This window comes from Onychomys torridus, chromosome 10 (genome assembly GCF_903995425.1).
Source record: "Onychomys torridus chromosome 10, mOncTor1.1, whole genome shotgun sequence".
Classification (NCBI taxonomy): domain Eukaryota; kingdom Metazoa; phylum Chordata; class Mammalia; order Rodentia; family Cricetidae; genus Onychomys; species Onychomys torridus.
Genome location: NC_050452.1, coordinates 21,101,199 through 21,127,745, shown reverse-complemented (window position 1 = coordinate 21,127,745; position 26,547 = coordinate 21,101,199). Strand labels below are relative to the sequence as shown.

The window sequence follows — 26,547 nt, the reverse complement described above, 5'->3', positions numbered from 1 at the left end:
TGGATGTGATCACTCAAATACCCATGCTCCCTGTGTACATATGGCTGGCAGTTTTCAAACCTCTGCTTCCAGCAGTAAGTTTCTCCATGCTCTTGGCATTTGTTGGCTCCCTTTACCTTTCTCCATCTATTAGCAAGGAAAGGGGTTGGCAGTGAAGCCAGGAGGTTCCCCTTCTGTGCATTTCAGGAGACAGCCAAGGAGGTGGGGGTAAAACACACAATGGTCTCTGAGAAATGTAATTTAAATGTAGGAGGAATAGTTTTAAGCTTAGAATGACTAAAACATGTTGCAAGGAAGGTAGGCATTCAAAGTATTCTTTAAAAATCTTGATGTTATTTGGAAAAAATACACATCCAACATTTGCTGTGCCTTTCTCTGGGTTTCAGCTTCCACTCTGGATTGCCTTTCCACAGTCACTGGAGCAGCCTGCTGGCCACTCCCCTGAGCAGGACTAGAGATGATGGATAGATGATACAGCCATGAGGATTAGTCTTCATCATCAACTGAACTGGATTTAGAGTCATCACAGAAACACTCTGGAGTGTGTTCCTGAGGGTATTTCCAGAAAGGGCAAACTGGGGAGAGAAGACCACCCTGACTGTAGGCAGGGCATAGACTGATCCTGGAAGAGTGTCAAGGAGAGAGCAAAGAGAGCATTCCACTGCCTCTGCTTTCCCAGTGAGGATACAATGTGACCAGCCGCTTCACACTCATGTCATATACCTCCCCACTGTGATGAACTGTATCCTTGCATTAAGAGCCCAAATCAACCCCGACTTTAGTGGCCTTTGTCTGGCATCTTGCCACAATGAGAAAAGTAACCAATGTGCAGCTGAAGCATCCTCGTACACCCTAGCCTGCTCTTCAACCCCAGCCTGTTCTTGCTACACACTGCAGCAGTGAGCAAGTTCTGAGCAGCTGTCATGTCTGCAAAGGCCAGTAGCTCAATGTGGAGCTGCTGTGGAAGGGGCCCTGGTGTCAGGGGCAGAACCTGAGGTCTGACACCCGAGTATCACAAACCAATGAGAGCAGGCAGAAAAATGCTTCATGAGAGGGTCTCCAAATCGGAGACATAGACAGGGCACCTGCTAGAGAGTCGGATACAGCTAATGAGCACATGTGGCAACAGATAGTGAATAAGGGATGGGTACTGGCCCTAGCCATGACCCCTCACCCTTCTAGCAGCTATATGAGAGCCTGGGCTTATTCATTCAGCATTTTACCCATCTCCTTGGCTATAATCCCAGACCCACAGTCTCCTGACATGTACAGAAGGGGACCTCTTGGCTTCAACCTCTTTCCTTCTGACCTGCTATTAATGAAGAGTCCAAAAATAATGGTGATGTCTTCTAAAAGTGACATCAGTACTTAGCCATCGGCAAAGCCAAGTTCACACCAGTATGGGGTTTGTCTGAGAAGGCAAGCTGTCTCAGGCACCACCAAGGAACATTCTCCACCTTCCCATGTTCCTACCAGGGCACCAACACATGAGGGCTGATAAGGGCCAGTTCCCACAGAGACCTGGGAGCTTCCTCTAGACTATGACAGGATCAGGGTGACCTGAAGACTTCACTCTAGGCATCTGCTCTCATGAAAATAAAATCTGCTAACTCTCAGTCAGTATTTCCAAAGAGAACTATACATCCTGCTTAGAAGCAGGATTTTTCTGCCACCTACAACTAACACAGTGCCTCTCAGAGCATAAACTATGGCCCTGTGTCACCCAGCCAGTTGTTAGCATCTGGTTCTTAACAAGATCATCACAGAAGAGTGAGAAAATGAGCCCCTGTTCACAACGCCAAACAGGCCCAGTAGACTTGTTTTTTGAGGGATACAAAGGTAAGTCGGGTGTTTGGGTACTTTCTGATGAGCTCCCTGAGACCTGGGCTAGGACCAGTCCTCAGTGGGACTAGGTGCCCCATCTAGTGAAAACACCCCCCACCCCATTGCAGAGATTTGGGTCCCAAAGAGCACTTCCTCATCCTGGTCTTCCCACTTCACTATAATCTGACCTCAGGGCCTTCTTTCTGATTCTAATCACTGCACAAGGCCAACCTGTGGCCACTCTGTCCTGTTTCTACATTTGTGAACACTGTTCAGGGCCTTCCTTCATGAAGCCACTCAGAGTGATGACTTCCCTTTTCTACCCCATGTGATTCTATATCATTTTCCAGCCCTAAACATAGAACTGGCTGAGGGTCACGCTAGATACTTCTCTCATGGCCCTGCCCTCTGGTGGACATCTTCCGTTCTTCTCCTCTAAATCAATATCCTTCCATCCCTCCATCAGCACAGGGTTTATTCAAAGTAGGTGCACAGGAAAGGTGTCTTTAAAAAAAGTAGATTTTCATTGATTACTTGGCCAACATTAGAACATATATTCTCTGGGGAAATTAACAGGTGTGTGTGTGTGTGTGTGTGTGTGTGTGTGTGTGTGTGTGTGTGTGTGTGTGTGTGTGTGTTACATGCACCAGTTTAGACAGTGAGTGATTCATCTGTCTTTGCCTCTCTCTACAAATACTGGGGTTACAAGTTCACATTGCCATGCCTGCCTGTTTTACATAGGTGTCGGGTATTTGAACTCAGTTTCTCTTGCTTGCACAATACAGCTAATGTTCTCCACGGAGTCACTTTTCTAGCTGAAATAAAAGAGCTCTCTTAAAATCTTACCCACACTTTTAAAACAAACAACCAACCAAATCAAACCAAACGAAGACAAAATGAAAAGACCTCCCTTTCATTCTCTGGGGCTTGTGGAAAGGGTGGGTTGGCTTGACAGGGCTTGAGGAACTGTGAGCGAGCCCACCTTGGCCACAGCGGTGTAGTTCCCACACTCCAGGCTGTAGCTCGGGAGCATGACGGTCTGTCTGTGGGTGTTGACAGCAGCAGGGAGGGTGACAGCAGTTGCCTCAGCATCCACAATGCTCCAGGTGTAGGAAAGCCCTCGGGAAATGTTACAGAGGACTGCAGCTTCAAATGTCACTCCCAGTCTGAGGGGCTGAGATCTCCATATCTGCGAATTGACAGGAGAGGTCATGTCAGCCAATGGCCACCAACCCCGAGGGTACAGTTGGGGACTGTCACTTGTGAACCGTCAACCATTGGTCTGCGAAACTGCAGGAGGGGACCTGGAACTGGGCTTTCGATAGCAATAGTGCACTTATTTTACAGACAAAAGGAAACACTGAAAATATAAAAAAACAAGAAAAGGATTTATATTTACATCCTCATAACAGGAAAAAACAACCTTTCAGGCATGAAACTGATGGGAAAATGTCAAAGGAAAAGGCTACTAGATTCACTTACATTAGACTTTCATTTCATTGTTTATCTGTTATCTGTGTATTTATAGTACTCAGAGCTGTGCTGTTCTTACCAAGATCTTTATGCCTTCTCCCCCATGCCCTGGAACTAGCTATAATCTGCCCCTCAACATCCTGGCCCAACTTTGGGATTTGTTCCTGAATGTGGGAAAGCATTCCAGGGGAGCCAACCTTAGGAGGGAGACTGTCCAACCAGGACCCCCCTCCTGTTCTTGGGCTGATGCTAGGTGCAAGGGCGCCCTCTGGAGGTAGTTCCATTTAATTGGAAAGAAAAATCTCTGGAGAAGTGGGATTTTGAAGAATGCAGCAACTATAATGTTAGTTGTCCTTCCCCATATCCCCTCTTTTACCCAGCCATCACATTTCCTCCCCCATTTAATCCTCCTGTTTCAGCTCCCCTTTGTCTCCTCATAGGACCGCACCCCAGGGCAAGCCCCATGCTCAGGAGTAGTTGGCCAACGCAAAACAGTCTCCGAATTTTTGTTTCTTTTTAATATCTTTTTTGTTATTGATTTTTTTTCGTTCAGATGTTTTGATTTTTGTTGTTTTCTAGTTGTTTTTGAGAGAGAGAAAATGAAGTTGGGTGAGTAGGGAGATGGGGAGGGTCTGGAAGGAGCAGGGTGGTGGTGGGGGGAGAATATGATCAAAATAAAATATATGGAAAATTTTTAACAAAATGTATCTAAAGGTAAAAGAAGGTATTGTCTGCCTCCTCTCACTACTGACTGGGACATTTAATCTTAAAGTTTAGTTGAAATATAGTTTATTATAAAGAAAACAAATGATATAAAGACTAGAAAAAACTAGTTAAAACAGGAAAAGAAAGAACTTACTAGTCTTATAAATGGAAAATTTACCTTTTGAGTTTTCTACACCATTTAACTCACTCTTCAGTCCTTCTCATTGTTTCTACTCTACCTGATTTTATTATAGGACTTGCAACAAGGCTTCCAGACTCATGCAGGCAATGGCAAATTGTAATACTCTCAATTTTCAGACCTTATATACATAGTCAAGATGATGAATACATTAAAACTATACAGTTTTAATTGGAGTAGGAGTTGGCTGTGCATGCTGACAAACTGGGGTGCACAGTAGCACCTGGGAGACACAAATTTTTCAAGAGAGGCATTCTGTCCCTCGGCTCTGTGACATGGAGATACTAAGGACATGAAGAAAAATGTGTGCACCAAAGCATTTCAGGCTAAAGATGTGCGCACAGAGGGCCACATGCTACTTGTAATATTAGGAAGTTAAGAATAATCAAAGTTCAGTAATAAAGACACTGGGAAGCGGTGTAGAATGTGTACATATGATCCAGTATATGCCACCATTAAAAATCAGTAATCGAGATGATGTAATAAGGGACAGTGTTCATGCTATAACACAATGATTCAAATTTTGTGATAAACACACATATTCAAAACTGTGACTCACTCTCTCTCTCTCTCTCTCTCTCTCACTCTCTCTCTCTCTCCACATATAACAAAACAATAGCAGGGAGCTGGAGAAAGGGCTCAGGGGTTAAGAGTATTTTCTGCTCTTACAGAGGAACTGAGTTTTCTTCCTAGTACTCATGCAACACATGGAACACATCCTCCTATAACTCCAGCTCCAGGGTATCTGATGCCCTCTGCTGGCCTGTTCAAGCACCTGCACTCATGTGCACATATCCATACACTCACATAATTTTAAAATAATAATGATAATGTTTTAAGCAATAGAAAAACATTTAAAATAAATACATCTATCCCCTGCTGTTTGGATCTTGTACAATTCCATTTTTTCTTTATACCTTTAGAAAACACAAGTATAAAAAACAAATGGAGTCATCGATATTGTTTTCCTTTCTTATAGAAAAACTCAAATGAAATGTTTTACAAATTAAAAACTAAGCTCCTTTATTTGTACAATATTTATTTCTATGTATCTGTTGAAAGTAAGTATAAATTAAAACAAATAAACAATAGATCCATGTGTGGGAGTGTGAGCCCAGCATATAAGAAGCCGAGGTAGGAAAACACAGTGTTGGGATAGCCTGGGTAACGCAACGAATTCAAGGACAGCCTGGGCTAAATAGAGATACCCAATCTCAAAATAAAATAAAGATAAATGAAATAAGACAACAATAATAAAAAATATTCCTTAAAACAAAACAAAATCAAAGGACAATAATGGCTTTGCCACAGAGCAAGAATTCCAGCCGGAGCCTTGTGAGCTGTGATCTTTCCCTGGAACCCCTCATTTTGGTCCATCCCTCACACAGAGAGCACAGAACAGCCTGGCATCACGGAATGCTGGTCTCGAGAGCAACAGAGGTCTTGCCTCCAGGGACATGGACATCTGAAGGCCACAGCCTGCCCAGGGCAACCCCATACTCTCTTTGAAGTCCACTGCACTCTGAGGCTGCTGGGACCTGAGAAGCATAGAGCTGGCAGCTGATCCATCAGAGAAAGTATTTTGGCCAACGCTCGGCAGCGAATTTGGATTCCCAAGTGTCAGGCTGAACACCTTTGACCTGAAAGTAAAACCGCTTGAAATCAAAGCCCTCAAAGGAGCGGAAGAAATCAAAGGCAGCCTGTTTTTTTTTTTTTTTCCTACTCTGTAGTTAGTACTCAGTATATAATTGGTCATTTCATTTTGGTGTCAATTTTCCATTTGACTGAAAATGCCATAACTCTATATATAATCAAAAAAGAAAGAAAAGAAAAAAGCTACTCAAAGCAAGCTGCGCTGAACGTCAGTCATATAGGTAAATAAAAGGCTTATTCACCCAGTAGAAGCCAAGCCTCCCTCCCAAGCCCGGCTTTCCCTGCTCAGGGACCCCACTTCAGAGTCCTCACAGGAACTCCATTGTGTGAACACAGCGGGACAAATTCAACAAAGCCCCCTTCATTCCCCAGCGAGCTCAGCGTTTGGAAGCAGCCCTACCTGCACCTTCTTAGGCCCCATGTTCTTCACCGGAGGTGGTTGGCAAGGCTCATGCACAATGAAAAGGGGTTTTCTTAGGACGGCCGAGCTGATGTTATTGAAGGCAAGGACTTCAACTGTAAACTCTCCCTCCCTGGAAGGGTGGAAGAGCAGAGGCATGAAGAGATCAAGGTTGTGGTGCATTGGTCCTCATTCCCTCTTTATAAACATCTGTGACCTGTGGTTATTCTATCTCACGGCAAGTGAACCCAAAGAGCAGGGTCAGAGAGGCCTGAGTCGTGAAGGTGATCTCCACAGAGGCTGTCCTCCGCCTGCTTGGTGGAGTGCCCATCCTGCGTGGATAAAGCCCCATGCCAGTCAACTGGTAGTTACACGCTCCGAACAACATCACACTCAGGCAAGGGCCTGCTGTTCCCAGTAGCCACGACCCAGTTTGCTGCTGACCATAGGGCCACTCAAAGGTTGGGCCTCAATTTTTTTCTAACGATGGACATTCCTGACTGGAACTCTGGGTCTCTGGACACATCTTCTGATTCTAGCAGTCAGATTTCCTGAACCATCCTTAGGGTTGGGAGGACTAAAAGGGAACAGAATGGGTTTCAAACCTGCACCTTCATCCAGCCCCTGGGCAGAATGGAAGGTTCTGGCTACAGAGAGAAGTAGCAAAGGAGGATTGTGTGAATTAGGCAGCTCATGACAAACAATGATGGCCAGTATACGGAAGATGACAAAAATAGCTATGTGGTTGGTTTATATATTTATAAACTATAGCTTTCAGAGAATGTACACCTACTTACACAAAGAAATGTTTCCTATAAAACAACATTACCTGACAGTGGCTTTCTGCATCTAATATTTACATCCTCTCTTGAATGCATCAGACACGATGTAAGATCTACGGCATCTAAGTTTGTGTAAACACACTTATGACAGTTGCACACTAACGGAACCAACAAATAATGCCTTCTCAGAGCTCCTCTGGTGATTAAGTGACACACGACGATCCCCATAATGCCTTGCTCCGGGTAAGCAGAGGGTTGAACTATTCATACTCTACCTTCAGACAGAGACCCATTGTAGCGTGTCCTCGGAGCCCTTACAGTTTCATCTACACCCCCCCCCCCCCCCCCCCCCCCCTCCCCCGTCTACCTCCTCTCCCAATCATACCCACCTGCTACTGCAGGCCTCTCCCACTGATGCCCTTGTCTTGGGTCTCTGTTGGTTCCCCATCCCCACTTTCCCTCTAGGGACTTCCTGCTGGAAGTTCCCCTTCCGGTCATTCGCAAATACGCAAATGCCTGAGTATGGTTCCTCCATCTACAAAGCCACATGTGTGGGTTGTGCCCTCTGCGCCCCACACCTTCTTTGCTGACGGAACTCCCGGGAATGAAGGCCTCCATTTGCCTCCTCTCCCTGGACTGCAAGCTCCCCGAGAGCCCTAGCCAGGCCTGGCAGGTTTCCATTCACATTTGTCATTTGCATCGCCCGCCAGCCTGGCTATGGGGTTTTCAGCATCGGTCCCCCAGAAGGCATCCCCACACGCCACGCAGTCAGCTGTCACCTGTCCTTCATGGCTCACCTGCTATAGACATGGCTGGAGGAGCTGCTGCCAAGCTCAGTGGTCCCATCCCCAAAGTTCCACAAGTAGGCCACGTCAGTGCCAAAGTTGAGCCTGCACTCAAAGGACACATTGGCATTTACCAGGGCTGAGGCAGTGGACATGAGCCGATTGGCCGTGATCTTCTTCTGTACCCTGATGAGGTGGGACTCAGAGACCACACTGCCAATCCTGCTGGTGGCCTTGACCATCACATGGTACCTGAGGATGGGGTACAAGGCAAGATGAGAACACAAAGCTGGAGAGAATCTCCACATCACTTCAGCAGAAAGAAAAAGAGCTGGAAGTTTAAGTTTTGGGCATTATCCAATGAGGTAGTTATCAAAGCCAAGATGGAGGGAATTCTTCTGAAGATCCCCTTTCTCATTATCTAGTTCATGGGTCTAAATGAGGTGAGCACCTCACCCTTCTCTACAGGAAATTCAGTCTAGATTATACTGAGGGCTGAGATGAGATTTGAATTTAGTGTACACTGGGGGAGGTGAGGCCCTCTTCTTTTACATGTTATGGCTAAGCTAAATACACAGAAGTGCTTAGGAGCTGGGTATAATGTAAGCACCAATAAAACTGTTGTGATAGCGCCTGGGTGATCTTTATCCTGACCATTGGCTGTATCACCACTAAAGAGCATATTGACAGACCACTGAGGGATGCTCAGCCTTCTTCTAATGCTTCTGGAAGTTGTCCTCACTGGCGGGTCATCTCCAAAATGCCATGCAAACTCCAGGGGTATAGTTTCATTGGTAACAGCCACAAATGTGATGTTCGTGTCTGCAGCAAACACAGTTCCATTGGTATGGATAGACACAGCTGTGATGAAGAGAGGAAGATAGGGGTCCATCAGCACAAAGGACTGGAAGCCACTCAGAGAACCCCCAATACCGCCATCTAACTGAAGCATGAACACAGAATGAGCCTGTGAAGATGAGTGTAAGGTAAAGCCAGGGAGTGAGGGAGATCTGTGGGGCGCAAGCAGGAGGTAGAGCCCAAGTCTGAGGGCCATCTCCTTTGAGAATTGTGCTTGAAAGGCATGGAATGGAGGTGGAGTGGGGGCAGCAGATGACCACATGATAGTCCCCCATCTCCCACACTCTGGTGGGAGCTCAGAGCCTACTGTTTCTAGGAAAGTCCCAGAACAAACTGCATGTATACAAAAGCCAGTTGAAGGACCAACAGGAAGGGTCTTGGGCTGAGCTGCTAAGGCAGAAGGGCTATATCTAGAGTTAAAACAGAGACATACACTGCAGCTTATACTCAACAGTCACACCAAGCCAAGCCTGGCCGCTGCCCACTTGTTCCTGAGAAATAAAGGACACATTGTATGAAGAAACAGACGAATAGCCATGCATCACAATGGTGCCTAAAATGAGAAAAGACAGGAGAAATTTTAATCCACTTAAATGCGCACACGCATTTGGGATATTAAAAAGGAGATGGGCTTAAAAATTATTATTGCTTTTTTATGAATTTCTTTTTATAAAGAAAAATGTTTATCTACAACATAAATAAAATGGATTGCATACAGATACTTTTTAAAAGCGCCCCACCAATAAGATTGGCATATTCTCCTTAATGATGACTAAAAATCTTGATCACAATCTGGTTTTACAACATGTATGGAAAGAAAAGTTATGGATTTGCACAAGGGTGTCCAATTACTGATCTTTAGCACAGGATTTCTAAATCACCCAATTCTAAATCTTAGCAAAGGCACACATGGCCCCCTTTACTCAAAGTTTTGATAAGACAAGTCAATACGAATGGTCAGCTGGCTGGTTACAGTGCGCCACTTAGCAGGTTTAAAAGTCCCCCTCTGTGTCATGTCATGCTTACAGTCCATATGTGATATAAGTAATATGGATTCTCAGGAATGAGTTCTTTGGACTGTTCTCTTTTTATAAGCCTGTATCCATCTACAGGAATGGAACATTAGGGCTCTTCCTGCTCCACTCTGGCTCTACTATAATGTGTCCCAACTGTTTCTTCAGAACCCCTGATTCGAGTCCCTCTTCTGACTCCTTCTGGACTGTGAGTTCTTAATGCCTTCCCCCAAGCTGGCAGCAGGGGAAGGGGCACCTTCAGGTAGGCGTGGGGCGAGGGTGAGAAGGCAGGAGTTAGAAAGCTCTGGATATACGACGAGCACCCAGCACCATATACCATTGGCTGTGACTGCGCCATCTGCCAGAATGTCCCCATACCCGCTCCTCACTGTATGCACCAACTCCTACCCCAGGTAGTATCTGTCCCGTGGTGACACATAGTCTAGGGGATCTCCCAGCCCCATGGCCATGCTCTTCTTCAGGCACTTTTTGTCCTTTCCTCTATTTTTTTATACACTTAACTAAATATCTTTACTGGATTACAAATTGCCTAAGGTTGGATCCCTGTACGATTCCATCTTATCTCTCCCGACATACAACATTCCACAGTACCTATTTTCTACATGAGGTCAAAATGAATGAATGGCAGTGTATTGAATAAGGGGGCTGGGACTTGGACAGCGAAACTAAAGCCGAGTCAGGCTACACACACAGCAGAGACATGAGTGCTCAGCTTCCACACGCAGGCCTCACCTTTCTGCTGTGGGAGGGAGTCAGCAAAGGAAAGAGCTTCTCCATGGTGGATAGAGCTGGAATTCATGAACACAGACACATTCTCACGGCCAATGTCCACGTAATAAGGTCCCAGTTCCACATCAACTCCATGAACGTTATGGACAACAGCCCTGAGCTTGTAGACTCCTTCTGGAAAAAGAAGACAAAATAGACATTTGATGACTTTTCAAACAGATATAAGAGTTAACACCTTCAGGATAGTCACAGTAGGGTGACTAGTCTGTGAACTGATACTGTAAATGAGATTTTTAAAAAAATTCCTTGCAACAACAGGGGCATTTCATGGGCATGCAGCCACACAGCACACAGAATGTTCCACATTCAACATGCCTTGGTGTAGCTTACTGTTCTATTGTCTGAAAATTCTTAATAATATTAACAATCAGTGTTCGTGTTTTCCACTAGACCCTGAAAATGATGTGGCATATGTGTGCATCAGAAATTATTAGACATATTAAAATAGATACTGCTCATTTCAGAATAGCTAGGTTAATATGTATGTGTATTTGATATACACATTTGCTTGAATAAACATCCAAATAGTATATGTTAAAGGATTATAATAGACTAAAAATGGCCCCCAACCCTGACTGTGTTCCTGAAGTTTTTATAATGTCACTATAATATAACTTTATATTTTTCATTAAAGTGGTAGGAACTTTTCTTCCTCTTTTAGATTGGTGTAAGTCTCGTGGTCAATTGCATAGCCCCTCTGACTTGCCTCGTCTTGTCTTTGGACTGGTCACCATTATCATGGTAAGCATCTGGGCCTAACTTGCTGAAGAAGAAACAAAACTCAGTTGTCCCATGGGGTCACTCATCTCCAGAAAGAGGCATCAATTTGGTTGATTGGCAGCTGCCTACATAACCATAATGAATCCTTTGAGGCCCACCTAGACCCAAAGAAGCTCCTAAAAACCTGGGTGAAACTCAAGGATTGAATTCTATTTTGCTTTTAGTTCTTTGAGACTTTAAGGCACTAAGTTCCACTCTGTTAAGACAGCTGCATATGTCTGATGCTGCTCTGCAGACTAGAGGCCTCTAGCAGGTGGCTAACCCTAACCTCCTACCCACTATTCTTAAATTATGCATTTGATCCTGCTGTACATTGGCTTTAAAACATTGGGTGACCCTTGTGTGTCACAGGATTATGTCCGTTGCTGGTCCCAGTGACCCATTCCCAGCTCTGTCCCTCCCAGGCCTCATTCATCATCCACATAGAACAAAGATCTCCTTCCCAGCCTCTCTCAGCTTACATTGTGTTAGCATCTTGTCTCCTACTGGCATCTTGTCTCGTGCTGGCCAATTCAAACCTGCCATGACCCTTTTGAAACGACACAGGCAGAACAAGTGGCTTCATCTAGTGATCGCCCATGGCTCTTGTGCTGTGTTTCATTTCCAAGTTCACTATATTCTGTCTCCTTTGCCCCCAAAGCTCCTCCTGGTTCACAGAGAACATGCATAATGACTGCTTATAAAGCGATCGATGACATTACATAGGATAGAAAACTAAAGGCAAACAAAGAAAACAATGTTCTCAAGGCCTGGTATGCACTGTTCCTTAGGAATTACTACAGCCTTTACTGTCCTAGACAGCGGTAGGTGGTGGCATAATACATAGAAAGTGGGAGAGGCACAGCAGAGAAAAATATATCATCTATAAGAAAACTCAGTGCATATGGTGAGATGCAGGGTTTGGGAGCAGTGTGCTCAGTATCCTACCTGGAATGAAGATTTAATTAATTCTGTGAGAATGGGCATACCCAGGGCTGGAGAGACAGCTCAGCAGTTAAGAGCATGTACTGCTCCTGCTTACAGTTGAGTTTGATTCACGGCATCTGCACTGAGCAGCTCACAACCTCCTGTAACTCCAGCTCTAGGGGATCCCACGCTCTCCTCTACCTCTGCAGAGACCTGCATTCGATTGTACATACCTACCCACATGCATGCACATATATACATAATTGAAAAATAAATCTCTTAAATGCACACTTTTCCACCTTAGAGAAGCTGTACCTTAAGTACTGAATCATCGTTAATAACTTTAGCACATTTACAAACACACACAGCTTCTCACAATAGAATGCAAAAGAGATCTGCATGTGGATTTTAATAAACAGAAAGCGAGACTAATATTAGGCTATCACAGTCATAGGGACCAGGATGAATTAAGAGTTGTGCTATGGGTGAATCAACTTGTTATTCACACTTCATTTTAAGAGGCATATCTCATCACCCCAGCATCAGGAAACTGGTTGATCTAACAGTTAAAAGACCTGTGCCTGGACTCAGGAATTTGGCTTCAGGTCTTAGGCAAATTGGTTAGCAATTTACCTTTAAACTTGACCTCTAGGAAATGATAGAATACTAACTCTGTGCCGGATGGTTTTATGTCAACTTGACATAAGCTAAAGTCATTTGAGAGGAGGGAACCTCAGTTAATAAATGCCTCCATAAGATATGTCTGTGGGCAAGCCTGTAGGGAATATTCTTAATTCGTGATTGATGAGTGTTGCCATCTGTAAGAACACAGGCTGAGCAAGCCATGAGGAGCAGCCAGTAAGCAGCACCCCTCCATAGTCTCTGCATCAGCTCCTGCCTCCAGGATCTTACCCTGTTTGAGTTCTTGTTCTGACTTCCTTCAATGCTGAACAGAGACATGGAAGTGTAAGCCAAATAAATCCTTTCCTCCCCAGGTTGCTTTTTGGTTATGGTGTTTCATCACAGCGATAGAAACCCTAACTAAGACAAACCTCTTACTTTATTTTTAAGGCAGTAAGAAAATCGATTCACACAGGTTTACTAAAGTTGTAGGCGTTTAAGAGCAATCGAGCATGCCCCGATTTGAGTATTATGCAGTTAACCTTCCACGGAGTCTTCCAGGCATTATGCAAATGCAGAAGGGTAAGAATGAACTGAAGTGAAATGCCTTTGGGGGAGTGATGCAAGGTAGCCCTATGCATGTTCAAAACACAAAAGAGATACAAGAGCTGCTCAAAGCAGTGAAGTAGCAAGCATGGATGGGCAGGCACCCTGCTGGAGATGGCAAAGGGGAGATGCTGTAAAGAGAACTCAACAGCAGAAGGACTTGGGGACTGTAAATTTCTCGAGCAACATCACCTGCAGACAGCCAGTCCTGCAAAAATGAACTCAGGAGAAATGCTACAAAGGAAGCAGGAAGGAGAATGAGGAACGGGAAGAAGAAAACACCGTTCAGAACATATGAGATAATACAAGAGTTAGGAGGAGAGCTTTAGGGGGCACTCAGTGGATGAAGATCATCCTCCAGAAAAAAAATATATAGTTCAAGGAAGATGAAACAACTGGAGACCCATCATCTTCTGTCATGAATGATCCAGGAGCAGAAGTGAGGACATTTCTAAGATCTCACTGGAGGGCAGAAGAGACACAAAAGAAAAAAGGGGGGGGGCAATCAAAAGAAAGTAGAGATATTGGAAAAACAAATGAGACCGAAAAAAGAAAGAGAGAGACTGGACAGCTCTGTCACAGATTCTCACAAATCAAAGTTAAAGTGTTGGAGCAGAAAACAGTTTAAAGGCATGATCAAATCAATATTCCATGAAGCATATTCAAGGGTAATACATGTCTGCATGTGCAAAAGTCCACTGTATACCAGAGGCAGTTGATCTAGAATGGCCGATTTCCAGGTGTGCATTCTGGTGAGGCCAGTGGAAATTACATATATAAACGCTACCATTTTGAAAGACCCCAAACCAGTAAGCCATCTCTAAGGAGAAAGGAACCATCCCAACCCGAGAAAGAATGCAAACACATAAAAGAGGGGTAGCCAAGACATGGGTGTCAAGGACCTGGAGGGCAAGGTGGGCCTAAGAATCTGCATTTCAAGGCATCACTCTGGTGATGATGATGATGATGATGATGATGATGATGATGATGATGAAGCTTGTCACACATGGAGAACCACCTTTGTGAGAAGGAACCCAGTGGAGGAAGGATTAGAGTCCTCAAGAAAACAACACATGCCCAAGAACCTATAGGCCAGTAAACGATCACTCAAGTACAACAGCATCAGCTGTAAACTTTTCATGTGAGATCTCCCCACAAGTCAGCAGTGAGCCAAATGGGGACAGCAAGGAAGAACTGGGATGAGAATGGAGCCTGTCTCCACAGAGCCAGAGTAAACCGTGTGTGGTGAGCTGGTGGTGGACAGAGCATCAGCACGATGCCATGAAGATGTAGAGTTTACATAGGGACAGAAGTGGGAAAGGAAAGAGATGAAGGCTGGAGTTGTGAAATAGCATGGCTACACTTCCTTGTCACTTTGACTGTATGTAGAATCACCATGGAAACACACAGTTCTGGAAAGGTTTGACGGAGGGAAGACCTGCCCTGAATTTGGGCTGCATTATCCCGTAGTCTGGTATCCCAGAGTGAATTAAAAAAAAAAAGTGAGCTGAGCACCAGCATTCATCATCTGTTTCCTGAATGTGTGGGGGCCATGTGACCTGCTGCTTCCTGCTCCTGTCCCCCCAGGCCATTCCTGAGCGTGCCTCCTCACTGTGGTGGGCTGTGTCTTGTCAAACTGTAAGCCAAAATCAGCTCTTCTTTACTTAATGTTTCTTGTCACAAACCAAAAGACTAATACAAATCATTGACATGGTTGACATCTAGGATAAATGAGGAATGGGAAGGAGAAAAGTGAACACACACACGTATATCCTTACTCAATGAGTAGTTGGTGGTAAAAGGGATCAGCTAACCTTGACCATTCTACTTAGCACAGGGGGCCAGCTCTGTGGGTCACCATACCTTCTGGCTCTCTTGCTCAAGGTCTATATGTCTCCCTCCCTGCCTCCCTCCCTCCCTCCCTCTCTCTCTCTAGTCCCCCCTTCTTCCCCTTCCCTTCCTCTCCCTCCTCTCCCTCTCTCTCTCTAGTCCTCCCTTCTTCTCCCCTTGCCTTCCTCTCCTTCCCTCCTCTCCCTCCCTCCCTCTCTCCCACTCTCATTTACTCTTACTAATCTTTCTACTGGTGGAGTTTGGTGGTAATGAGTCTCAGGAGAAAGGTAGCACAGGAACTCAGCACCTAGAAGATTCAGGAGCCACTTAAGCCTGGCTTGTCAGGATGGACACAAGGTATAGCCCACCATAACCTCCTGAGCAGTCTTGAATTCTCATTTCTAACACTGACTGCATTTTAAACTACAAAGATGACCTTGAGACTTTAAAAAGTCAGAACACTAGAGAAAAAAAAATATTTATTATGGCACACGGTGACTGGAAATTAATAATGAAACAATCCAACATGGGTCATAGGACATATAGATATGTTAGAAAAATAAGAAAAAAATAACCACAAAAGCAAGAATTAAAAAAAAAAAATCAAAACAGAAATTGACCAACTAGAAAAAAAATATGTAATAAACACAATCTGCCGGGCAAGGTGGCTCACGCCTTTAATCCCAGCACTCAGGAGGCAGAGGCAGGCGGATCTCTGAGAGTTTGAGGCCAGCCTGGTCTACAGAGTGAGTTCCAGAACAGGCTCCAAAACTACACAGAGAAACCCTGTCGTGAAAACACCAAAATTAGTTAATTAATTAAAAAATTAATAAACACAATCCATGCTGATTCCTTAGCTAAAGGACATCAGCCCTATTTGATTCATAAGAGAAGAATGAAGTTAAATAAAAAAGATGAAGGAAATAAGTCAATATCAATAAAAATTTAAGAACCAGAGGGGCCCACTTTGTTGATGTCTCTATAATTAAGCTTGAAGACTTGTATTAAAAGTGTACTTTTCTAAGAACCTAGAATTTTAAAGAATTAACTATATGAGAAATAGCAAATATCAACAGAGAAAGGTATCATTGAGTTAGCCAGAGGCAACAAGAGAGTAAGCACATACATTCATCTAGATAATAACTGTCTCTAATGATGTCTTTGCTCTTCCAGGATGAGAGAATTAGAAAGCTCTCCATGTATCACTGATGGGAAAAATCTAATGCTAATGCCCCATAACCAGTGACTGGACTCAAGCCCAGTTGATGAGCACCAGCATAGAACCCTTGAGTAGGATTTAGAAAACTGAATTCAACCCCCTGTTTAAAAATAATAAGGCAAAATCATACGGTTTCCCTCTCCCAGGAATTTGGGAATGTCATTACTAAGTAATGTAACTTGAAACTTGTGAGTTCCAAAGGTGAAACTAATCATAAAGTCATCTCAACAGATAGAATCTGTTAGAAGCTGGCAAATTCAACAACTCTTTTATTATGTTTTCAGTCCTTAATACAAGATGAAAATTTCTGTGCCAGGATAAATTGAATCTATACAAATTCTAGCAATGAAGTTTAGAGAAAAAAAAGTAGCAGAAAGTTCTGAAGACAAATACACCCAATATTGTCTGCTAAAACGTCACCCACAACACTCTGGAAATCCAGGCCAATGCAGTTAGACAGGAGAAAGGACTGTGAGGTGATCACCGGAGACAGGAAGGGATACATCAGCATTTGTAAACAGTGTATTTGCACAGCTAAGAAAACACTTGAGGATGTATGCAGGAGACGGGTCTGTGTCAAAGCTCAGCAAGACTGGAGGCCACAAAACAAAGAGCAGCTTCCTCATCTCTCTGCGTGCTGTGGCAACCAGATTGAAGATAAATCACTCATTTGTGATGGCACAAAAAAAAAAAAAAAAAAAAAAAAAAGAAGTGCCATGTAATGTAAATTTCATATAGAAACAACCAAAAAACAGTTTTTACATTTTGTGTGTGTGTGTGTGTGTGTGTGTGTGTGTGTGTGTGTGTGAACATGTGTATGTGTGTGATTTGTGGGAGTTAATTTTCTCATATGGAGAAAATTTTAAATGTTTCCAAAGGAGTGAGGAAGGATAGAAAGGAACAGGGTACATTCCATTAAAAGAGGGACTTGGGAGCATAAGGCTTCTACATAAATTAATGTTTAAGTTAAACATTGTGCAAATAGAATTGTCAATCCCTTCATATTAGTCAGTGTGGCTCTAAAGTTCATGTGGAAAAATCATCAAGAAAATATGACCAAAATAATCCCAGAAAAATTGAGGCACCAGGAGAGCAAGCCACAACAGTGAGACCGTAGGAAAGAAAACAGTGGCTCACACAAGCCGGTGGGGCAGATAAAAGGGATCAGAATGTCTGCAGATGGCCTAGAACAGGAACCCAGCTTGTAAAAAGTGGGGAGAGAGAGAGCATTCCAGATGCTTTTGAAAAATGGATCATTCCAGCCTCCTGAGCAGGCATCCTGACCTCAGCAAAGTGAATGCGCATCCAATGTTATGCCAGGATATGTATTCAAAATATTAATTACTTAAGTGTGAAAAATTCTATCATGAAAACACTAAAAGATATGAAAGAATTGCTTTATGAATTTAGAATAAGGAACACATTTTTAACTGGGACACGGTATCTCAGAACCTGGGGCTTAGGATCTATAGCTCAGTGGTAGAATACCTGCCTAGTGTGCAGGAAGCTGGGTTCATTCTCTAGCACCTCCATAAATAGAAAGCAAAATAAATAAACATTTTCACACAAAAGCATCTAAAAGCAAAGCTGACACACAATAAACGAAGAAAAAATATTTGCAATGTATTACCCTCACAATAAAAAGACTAATTTTCTCAGTAATGGAAAAATACAAACCCCATGTTATACAGAGCCACAAAAGTGCTCTTTTTGGCTAAACATGTTTTTTTAAAAGGGTACTTTAATTTTGAATGAAGATAATGACACACAGAGCTTCAGAAAGAGACTGTTTCCATCTCAGACTGACAGTTGTGCTGTTCACAGAGCACAGACCAGACAGCTCTAATTGAGAGCAATTGGGCAGTAATTTGGCAAATTGCTACTGGACATGGCATCTGAGACACAATGTCTTCTTCACTATGAGCTGCCATGTACTCACTGCAATGTTACTTTTAAAACTGAAAGATCAGGAACCATCTCAACATCCACCAATAAAATCCAGTTAAACAGACGTGGGCAGTTAAGTCAATATACAGCAGCCACCCGAAAGAGCAGGGAAGTCCTTTCATGCCTGACTGAGGAGTTACTCTAAGAGATTCATAGTTAAGTGAGCAGAGTGGGACATTGTGCTTAATGCACTCTCATTTACAGAGAGCAGAATAAGCCTGATGGAGGCTTACATGCACACAGGATGTAAGAAATCAAAGATGTGGTTGCCTGTGGGTTAGTGAGAAGAGGATTCTTGATGTGCACCTTGTCAGTTATGTGCACTTGCACAGAGACTAGACCAGGTTCAAAACAATGGTTTTCAAAAGAGAAAGAAAAAATTCAATTCTCCATGACTCCCGAAAGTTAAGTTTTCCACTCACATCCCATACTTGTCCAACTAACACCAAAATGTCCATACAAACATTGGTCATTGTTTGTTATTATTGCTTTGAATTTGTTGGATTTTTTAACTCAAAAGAAAGAGTGTGCCCTATCACACGTGGGTCCTTGAGGAATGTAAGGGATTTGGGGGTGTCACCATGTCTAGGAAGGAGGCCTTGTACTGACTGTGTGACCCTAGGGACTATTTCTCAGTCTCATCCTCCTACCCCACAGTTCTGAGGGAAGATTAATGAGCTGAAGTATTTAGAGACTTAGCCGTAGTCTAAAATGTGAGCTTCCGCCATACAGAAGCCACCAGATTGGTTCAGAAGGATCCAGAGGGTGGAATGTGGCTCCCTCCCTCCCAGCATCTCAATGCTGCCAGTGTCCTGGGATGGCCCCTCCTCCCCAAGCTTCCAGAGAAGGATACACTGCACCATACCTTTCCTGTACCGGTGGTAGCCAGTCACTGCAGCCACATCTGTCATTGTACACAGTCTTATCTCAGTTCCACAACTGTCCCCAAAGTCCACCAGCAGACCAAGAGCAGCTCCGGAAGCCAGGTGAACACGGATTCCCAGAGCTGGAGGTGCCTGAGCACCTGTTTCTGGGAGGCAGCAGGGGGCAAAGAGCCCAGCATTTTCAGGCTGTGTCACTGGGATGGACCCGGGAGGATACTGAGTGAGAGGTGAGGGACTCTCAGGATGGTACCAGGCTGTGAGGAGTCTGCAGGTACAAGCAGTGCCAGGAGGGAGATCCGAGGAACTAAGAGAAAGAAGCACATACCAGATTTCAGGGCAGTCTACAGAGTCTGGGAATAGAGAGGGTGTGGGGGTGGGAGGGTAGACATGAATAGACTGTCTAGGATAACTGTCAGGGAACAGGTGTGAGGACCCTGAGGAAGGGCTCTGGTGCTCAGTGGGCTCCCCACCTGCAATACCAAAATCACTGGCCACTTGTGAGACAGGCACCTCTGACCACTGGTTGAGACATTGAAAGAAGGGCCAGAAAGTCCCCTAGAGACTGAGGTCAGCCCCCCTAAAGACTGAAGTCATCACTTTAGAGATGAGGCCAGTTCTCCCAAAAGACCGGGATCAACACCCTGGAGGCTGAGGTCAATTACTGGAGCACAACTAATCTAGTTACAGAAAAAGGGGTAAAATAATTTTTTTTCTTTATCATTGAAGTCATGAGCCAAAAGCTAGTCTTTCCCATGAGTAACCATTGGCTGGTTTTGTACAATGCGATCTTGACCTACAGTTTCCCATTTCCACATGTGCTGGGGGAGCAGGGCACTGGAAAGAGTCTAGACTACTTAGCCTCCAGTCCCCAAGAATATAGGACTTCCATCCCTGGCTTACTGGGAACTGTTGCAGAAGGTACCAATGATGAGCATTTAAGCGGCTAGCAGTCTGAACAAAGGACAGAGCCCTTCAAAGCAAGAGAATGCTCCCATGAGCATGGGAGGGTCCTGAGTATTGGGAATACTTCACATATCCCTCCTCTGCCTGTGCTATGCTTACCATAGCTACCCTCCCCAGCACCACAGACAGACAGGGCTGCAGTCAGAATTCCTGACGGCTCTAAAAGACAAAGGGACCATGTGGCATTGGATGCAGGTGGCAAAGAGCAGCTAATCATATCATCTGGAGCACAGTGACTTGGCACACTCCCAGTCACAGCTGGGAAGAACCAAGAGACCCAAATCATCAAGTGACTGGTAGTGACTAAGACAAGAAGGGTGTGGCCTCCGCCCTCCTTCTGCCTTCTGGTAATGGTGGGGAAATGGAAAGCCAGACCCCCTGAGAGCTGTCTGCCTGCTGGTCTGTGGGGTGTGACCACCCTGGTGGGGACCTCCTGGTGACAGACCTCAGAAGCAGCATGTTGGGCAAGTCTTCCACAGAGCACAGCAGTCCTTCACAGCAAAGATCCTCCTTCTTGGGGCTGCAGAGGGCCACTGCCAAAGGGGCCTCCTGCAACACAAACGTTTAAGGTCACAGGAGTTTCTCCAGTCGCTGCTCTGGCACAGGTTTTCCATGTCAAAGTCAACTTAGTAAATGGACTGTGACATTGAGGTCTCTGAGGACTAAGGACTCTGGTTTGGTTGGGGAAATGTAAATCAACCTGTCCATGGCACTGCCATCAGAATGAAATGGGGCACACCCCTAGAACTCCACAGGAACTTCAAGATTGCCTATTATGGCTTCACATTGTCAGCCTCTGCTAAGGCAATAGGTTAGTTATTTATATGATTGTGTACTCATGAGGCTGGCCGCTAAGAGATGACAGTACCACAGGCAGGGAAACATGGAGTCTTTTCTTTTTTTATTGCAATGACATATTTCAATTCTCCACGACTGTGCAGCATCTACCAGAGTTAGAAAGGCAAAGTAGAGGTTACTCATCAGCTCAGAGGCAAGTTCTTCAGGGGCTGAGGTCAGACACCAACCTGCTGCAGACGGGAGAACGATCCATCTGCTCTTTCAGCCTCACACAGCCACATGAGACAGGAGCGGGGACTGTCACTGTTCCTGATGCTCCTGATGATGACAAAAAGCAGAGAGACTCTGTCCTATGCTTGGCACAGCTGACTGTTATGTGTTCTGGCTTATCCAAAAGACCCTCTCTATCACCCAAGCCTGTTTTGCTGGAGCCCATAAGGTGGACCATCAGAGACTAGATGTGCTGTAAATTAATACACTGTGGCAGATGTCAGGGAGAAGTCCTTAGGATGGAGGAGAACACAGTTAAAGCCATTTGCTAAAATTTGCACCCACCTAGGTGCAAGTCACATTCCACACATGCTGGGCCATCAATATATACTGTGGCATATGTCCATGTGCTATAGCATAGACAGGGAGTTGGAGAACCTGGGAGGCAAGTTCTGGTTATTTATGAGCTCTAGACAGTGGCTAGCACCTCCTGTCCTGTGCCTCTCTCTCTTCACTACAGGCTCAGGTCTGCAGAGGACAGACTTGTCCTCATGGGGGCCAGTGGATTGCAGCATATGGTCAACTTCAGAATTCATCTCTGGACCCTGGCCTGCTGCTGTGTCCACCTCCCCAGCCTCTCTCCTGGGCTGGAAACATACACTGTTCCCTCCACTGATGGAACCAGCTCCCTTGACACTTTCGATGGCACATCCTCCTGCACTGTCCTCTGAGGGGGCATCCTAAGTCACTTTGAACATTCCTAATGGATCATGTCCCCTGGCTATTTGCTTTCTGGTGTTTTGTTTTGTTTTCATTTCATGGCTCTTTACTTTTTAACACAGAAATGTTTTTGAAAACAAAAATCTAGGAGCTAGCGATGTGGCTCAGGCTCACTGTTCAACATTAAGAGGATCTCCCTTTTAGAAAACATGGCCCTTCCCTTCTGCCCAAACACGTTCTCAAAGAGCCTTACTCACCCAGTTACTACTGTGGGCAGCAAACAGACTGCATGCTGGGGCAGGAGAGAACACAGAGCTCAGGGCTCCTGCCAGAGACAGCAGCACCTCGCTCTTGCTAACTGTTCGTTGTGATCATACACGGCTGAGGAGGATGACATTTCCTTGATGACCCATAGGAGGTGCTAATTCCAGGGAAGGTTTCCTTTTTAATTGAATAGTTATACCTTGCCAAGTCCTAAGTAATTTAAACAAGCTGTGTAATTCTTCAGTGCTTGACTCTCATGTTGGAGAGGGTTATTCTGCCCAAGCCAGAAAGAACATGTTGATTGACACGGGCTTGGGGGTGGGATAGGATGCCAGTTGGGCCAGTAAAATCCAAGAGTATGCATTTGATGCTGAAATGCCCTATAATAAAACATGTGACACAGACAATAGCAAGCGAAAGGCAAAATCCACCCCAACAGGAAGCCCCATGTTTGTAAAGTGGAATTCAGGAAGGCCATAGTGTTAGGCACAGCCTTCCAGTGATCTGGGTCATAAACCCTGCAGCATGGGGAGTGGGCATCTTATGCTCCCCCAAACTTCAAATTTTTGGTTATGTAATATTGTTTTGCTTTTGGACTGTATAAAGAAAAAAGAAAAACAAAACAAAACATATAAACTGTATTATGGTCAATGTGTGCTATGGGACGTTCTGTATGTCAAATGTGTTGATCTGACTGGTTAAAATAAATAAAGTGCTGATTGGCCAGTAGCCAGGCAGGAAGGATAGGTAGGGTAGGCAGGACAGAGAGGAGGAGAATTCTGGAAAGTGAAGTCTGGGAGAGGGAGATACTGCCAGCTGCCACCATGACAAGAAAGAGATAAGGTACTGGTAAGCCACAAGCCATGTGGCAAAGTGTAGATTAATAGAAATGGGCTAAATCTAAGAGTAAGAGCTAGACAATGGTAGGCCTGAGCTAATGGCCAAGCAGTTTAAAGAATATTTTTTCAGGCAGGGCTTACCCCGAGAGACACCATTTTAAAAGCAGCATCTGGCTCCCTTTTGAGTACAAATGCAGGTACAGAATGACGCTGCACCTCCGTGTACATGTAGACACCACCACTGACTTCTCTATGCCAGCATGACTGACACATGGCTTATTCCTAAATGTCACAAAATATCCCTGGGAAATTCATCCAAGCAGCTTGGCAGCATATGAGCACATGAGTGAATCTCAACTGTATCAGGAAAAGGCCCATGATGTGGTCATATGGCCAAGCAGGTAAAAATGATTGCCATGTAAGCTTGATGACGAGTTCAAAGCCTAGAACCCATGAAAAGTCAGACACGGCAGCTTCTATCTGTGATGCCAGCACTCCTAAGGCAAGGATGGGAGGAGGAATCATAATCAAGCCTGCAGGCCTGCAGGCCTGCTAGCCTAGATACAGAGTGGCAGAAACAATGGCGATGCTGTGTCAATAAGGTGAAAGGAAAGAACCCACTTCTGAACATCGTCATTTGATCTCCATACCTATATCAGGGCTTCCAAGTGCCCCCCTTCCCTCACACACACAGTAATGATGATGATGATGATGATGATAAAGAACTGGTCTCTGTGAGATATGCATAGTTTATTTTTTTAAATGGGGACAGGGGTGGGGTGGGGTAGGAGAGGAAGGAAGAAACAAGTGAACAAAAAAAAAAAAAAGGAAGCAAGCCAGCCAGCCTAGAATTTACAAAACACACTAGATTGAGCAAGGTTGCAACATTCTTACCTGGAAGAGGGAGCTAAAACTGCAAAAGGGACACCCTCTTCCACATCTGGCTACCCAGTGTTAGCACCAAGGACCGAAAGGCAGAGAGCTCCTGACGGTCCTCAGGGCTTTAGTTACCTTGGTCTTGGCCACAGCTCAGGCAAGCTTCCATTTCTCTGGGTCCCATTCCACTCCTTGCCCATAGCTTCCATGAGCCCTGAGCCCCTGCAGCTGGACTCAGTTCTGAGGCCTGACAGGCCTGGGTCCTTGCAGCTGTGCTAGGTGGTAGTGTCATCAGTGGCTCTCCACATGGTGACATGATCTAATCTCTGTTGTGGATGATTCATTGGTAAATAAAACACTGATTGGCCAGTAGCCAGGCAGGAAGTATAGGCGGGACAAGAGAAAAGAGAATTCTGGGAGGTGGAAGGCTGAGGTGGAGAGAGCTGCCAGCGGCTGCCAGGACAAGAAAGATGTAAGATATCAGTAAGCCACGAGCCCACATGGCAAAGTATAGATTAATAGAAATGGGCTGAATATAAGAGTAAGAGCTAGACAACGGTAGGCCTGAGCTAATGGCCAAGCAACTTAAATAATATAAGCGTCTGTGTGTTTATTTTATACGTGGGTTGTGGGACTGAGGGGACTTGGTGGCACCTGGAGAGAAGCTCTCTAGCTATAAATCTCTGCTGTAATTCCACGTCCCTAACAGCCCTCTGCCTGTCTCCCAGTAAGGTCTCCCTGAGAAGTCCTTGAACCCCACTGCAGCCATTGAAGCCCATCTATAGCCATTCTATGACTACACGTGTATGTATATATAATTACCGTGTGATGTGCAACACACGATCTGAGAGTTAATATTAGTGATTAAGATCAGAGTGAAAGAACTTGGGTTTGCCTCAGCCTGCTTTCATAGCAAATCAGCTACTTAGCAGACTGCCACCAACAAAACCAACTCAGCTCTTAAATTTATTTTTGATTCGTGAGAACAATAAGAAGGCTCCTCTGCCTTCTTGTTGTCCTCGTGACAGAATGAAGGCTTTAAAACTTCAATGTGTAGCTCCCCTGCTCAAGGGAATTTTAGTATTGTGGGAAGGTGCAATGTGTCTGTCCGTCTGTTTCTGCCATAGCATGCTCATGACTAGAGTTCCCAATAGTGACATGAGGACTCGTACCTGGTACTACCTTGTGTAGCTCCCAACATTTGGGGTTAAGTTTACTATACAACCTTGTCGAATAATCATAATGATCGTATATATACATATTTGTATATATAATATATTTTACACACACACACACACACACACACACACACACACACACACACACATTCTTTTTCCCTTAGGTGCTGAGAGGTTCAAATCTACTTGGAGGTAACAGAACAGACCCTGACGTTGGCATCTGAGATGTCCCCTATGATTCTCATGCCATCTGTATACTCAGAAATGCCAGCCTGCCTGGGCTTCTTTGACCTACCTGCCAGTACCGCCATCCCCGTGTGGAGGAGCTTGTGTTTCTGTGTTCATAGCACCTCGCCTTCCTTCACAACTTGTGTTCAAAATGCTCTATAAGGAAAACAAAGTAAAACTGTGAGAACATCGGGGGAAGAGGCATTATTCATCCTAAAAGGGCAGCCTCCATCCCTGCGTGCCAGGCACTGTCCTTCTCCCTAGGGAGAGCAGTGGGGAAGCCAGACTGATGGACACTGCTCCTGGGGTGTGGAAGGGGATGCTGCAGAGTGCAAAGCTGGCTGTGGGAGGCTGGGATGAGGGCAGGGAGCCCATCTGGATGGGAGGAGATGGTGGCATGCTTCAGTGTGGCCTGGGAGGTCGGGGAGGATGGGTGCTACTTAAGTTAGAACAGATGGAGCAGATAGAAGTTGGAAGTCCGTGGTAAATCCAAGGGGCTTGGCCTGCTTAAAGTAGAACTTAGGGGGTGGGACAGGAGAGGGGCACCTAGAACCTAGATGGGCCATGAGCCTGTGACCCAGAGGCTTTGCCACCTGCACTTTGACCCATGCAGACCTCCTTGAGACCTGTGAGACCTGGACAGCTGGGCTGAGAATTAGGACGAAGTCTCTATCAAAGCTGGCCACCTCAAGTCCCCACACTTGAGCCACAAGTAACTTTGGGCTGGTTTGCTTGTCTGTTTTCATCAGATTTCATTCCTGTTTAAGGCAGGTCATTCCAAGTTACTTTTGTTCTGGAACCTCACCCCCACCGTGCCCCACTCCCCTTAAGACAACTGCCTCTCCCCCTTCATCTCCTTGTCTTATGTTTCACAGTACCGGTGAGTGCCTCTCTGCCCTAGGATTTCACACTCCATCTCTCTTTGCCCTCGGGGAACTTATGGCCCTCCACGTAAACAGTAACTCTTTAGTAGAGGCCTTCACATAGCTCCCATGCCCCACTAAGAAAATTGCTGTTTCCACATTTTGTGCTGCTCGCAGCCTCACCGACACTGGAACTATGGTGGGAGGTAATCCCCCCCACACACATGAGGAGCAGCAGCATCCCTAGACTGAGGGGTGGTACTACCCCTCACTTAAGGAACAGTGCCATATCCCTCCTGAGGGCAATCTCACC

At 45.0% G+C, this 26,547-nt stretch overlaps 1 protein-coding gene across 1 annotated transcript in view; it reads right to left on the bottom strand.

Annotated features, from left to right (window-relative positions):
• Positions 1 to 26,547, bottom strand: part of Pkd1l1 (polycystin 1 like 1, transient receptor potential channel interacting) — a 123,017-nt gene that overhangs the window by 86,015 nt on the left and 10,455 nt on the right. Inside the window, exons 4-11 of the mRNA XM_036201099.1 lie at positions 20,704 to 20,807; positions 19,112 to 19,560; positions 10,446 to 10,616; positions 9,113 to 9,232; positions 8,514 to 8,682; positions 7,834 to 8,073; positions 6,255 to 6,387; positions 2,807 to 3,013 (exon numbers count right to left, since the gene is read on the bottom strand). Coding sequence (XP_036056992.1) covers positions 2,807 to 3,013; positions 6,255 to 6,387; positions 7,834 to 8,073; positions 8,514 to 8,682; positions 9,113 to 9,232; positions 10,446 to 10,616; positions 19,112 to 19,560; positions 20,704 to 20,807 — 1,593 coding nt within the window. The remainder of the gene's footprint in view (positions 1 to 2,806; positions 3,014 to 6,254; positions 6,388 to 7,833; positions 8,074 to 8,513; positions 8,683 to 9,112; positions 9,233 to 10,445; positions 10,617 to 19,111; positions 19,561 to 20,703; positions 20,808 to 26,547) is intronic.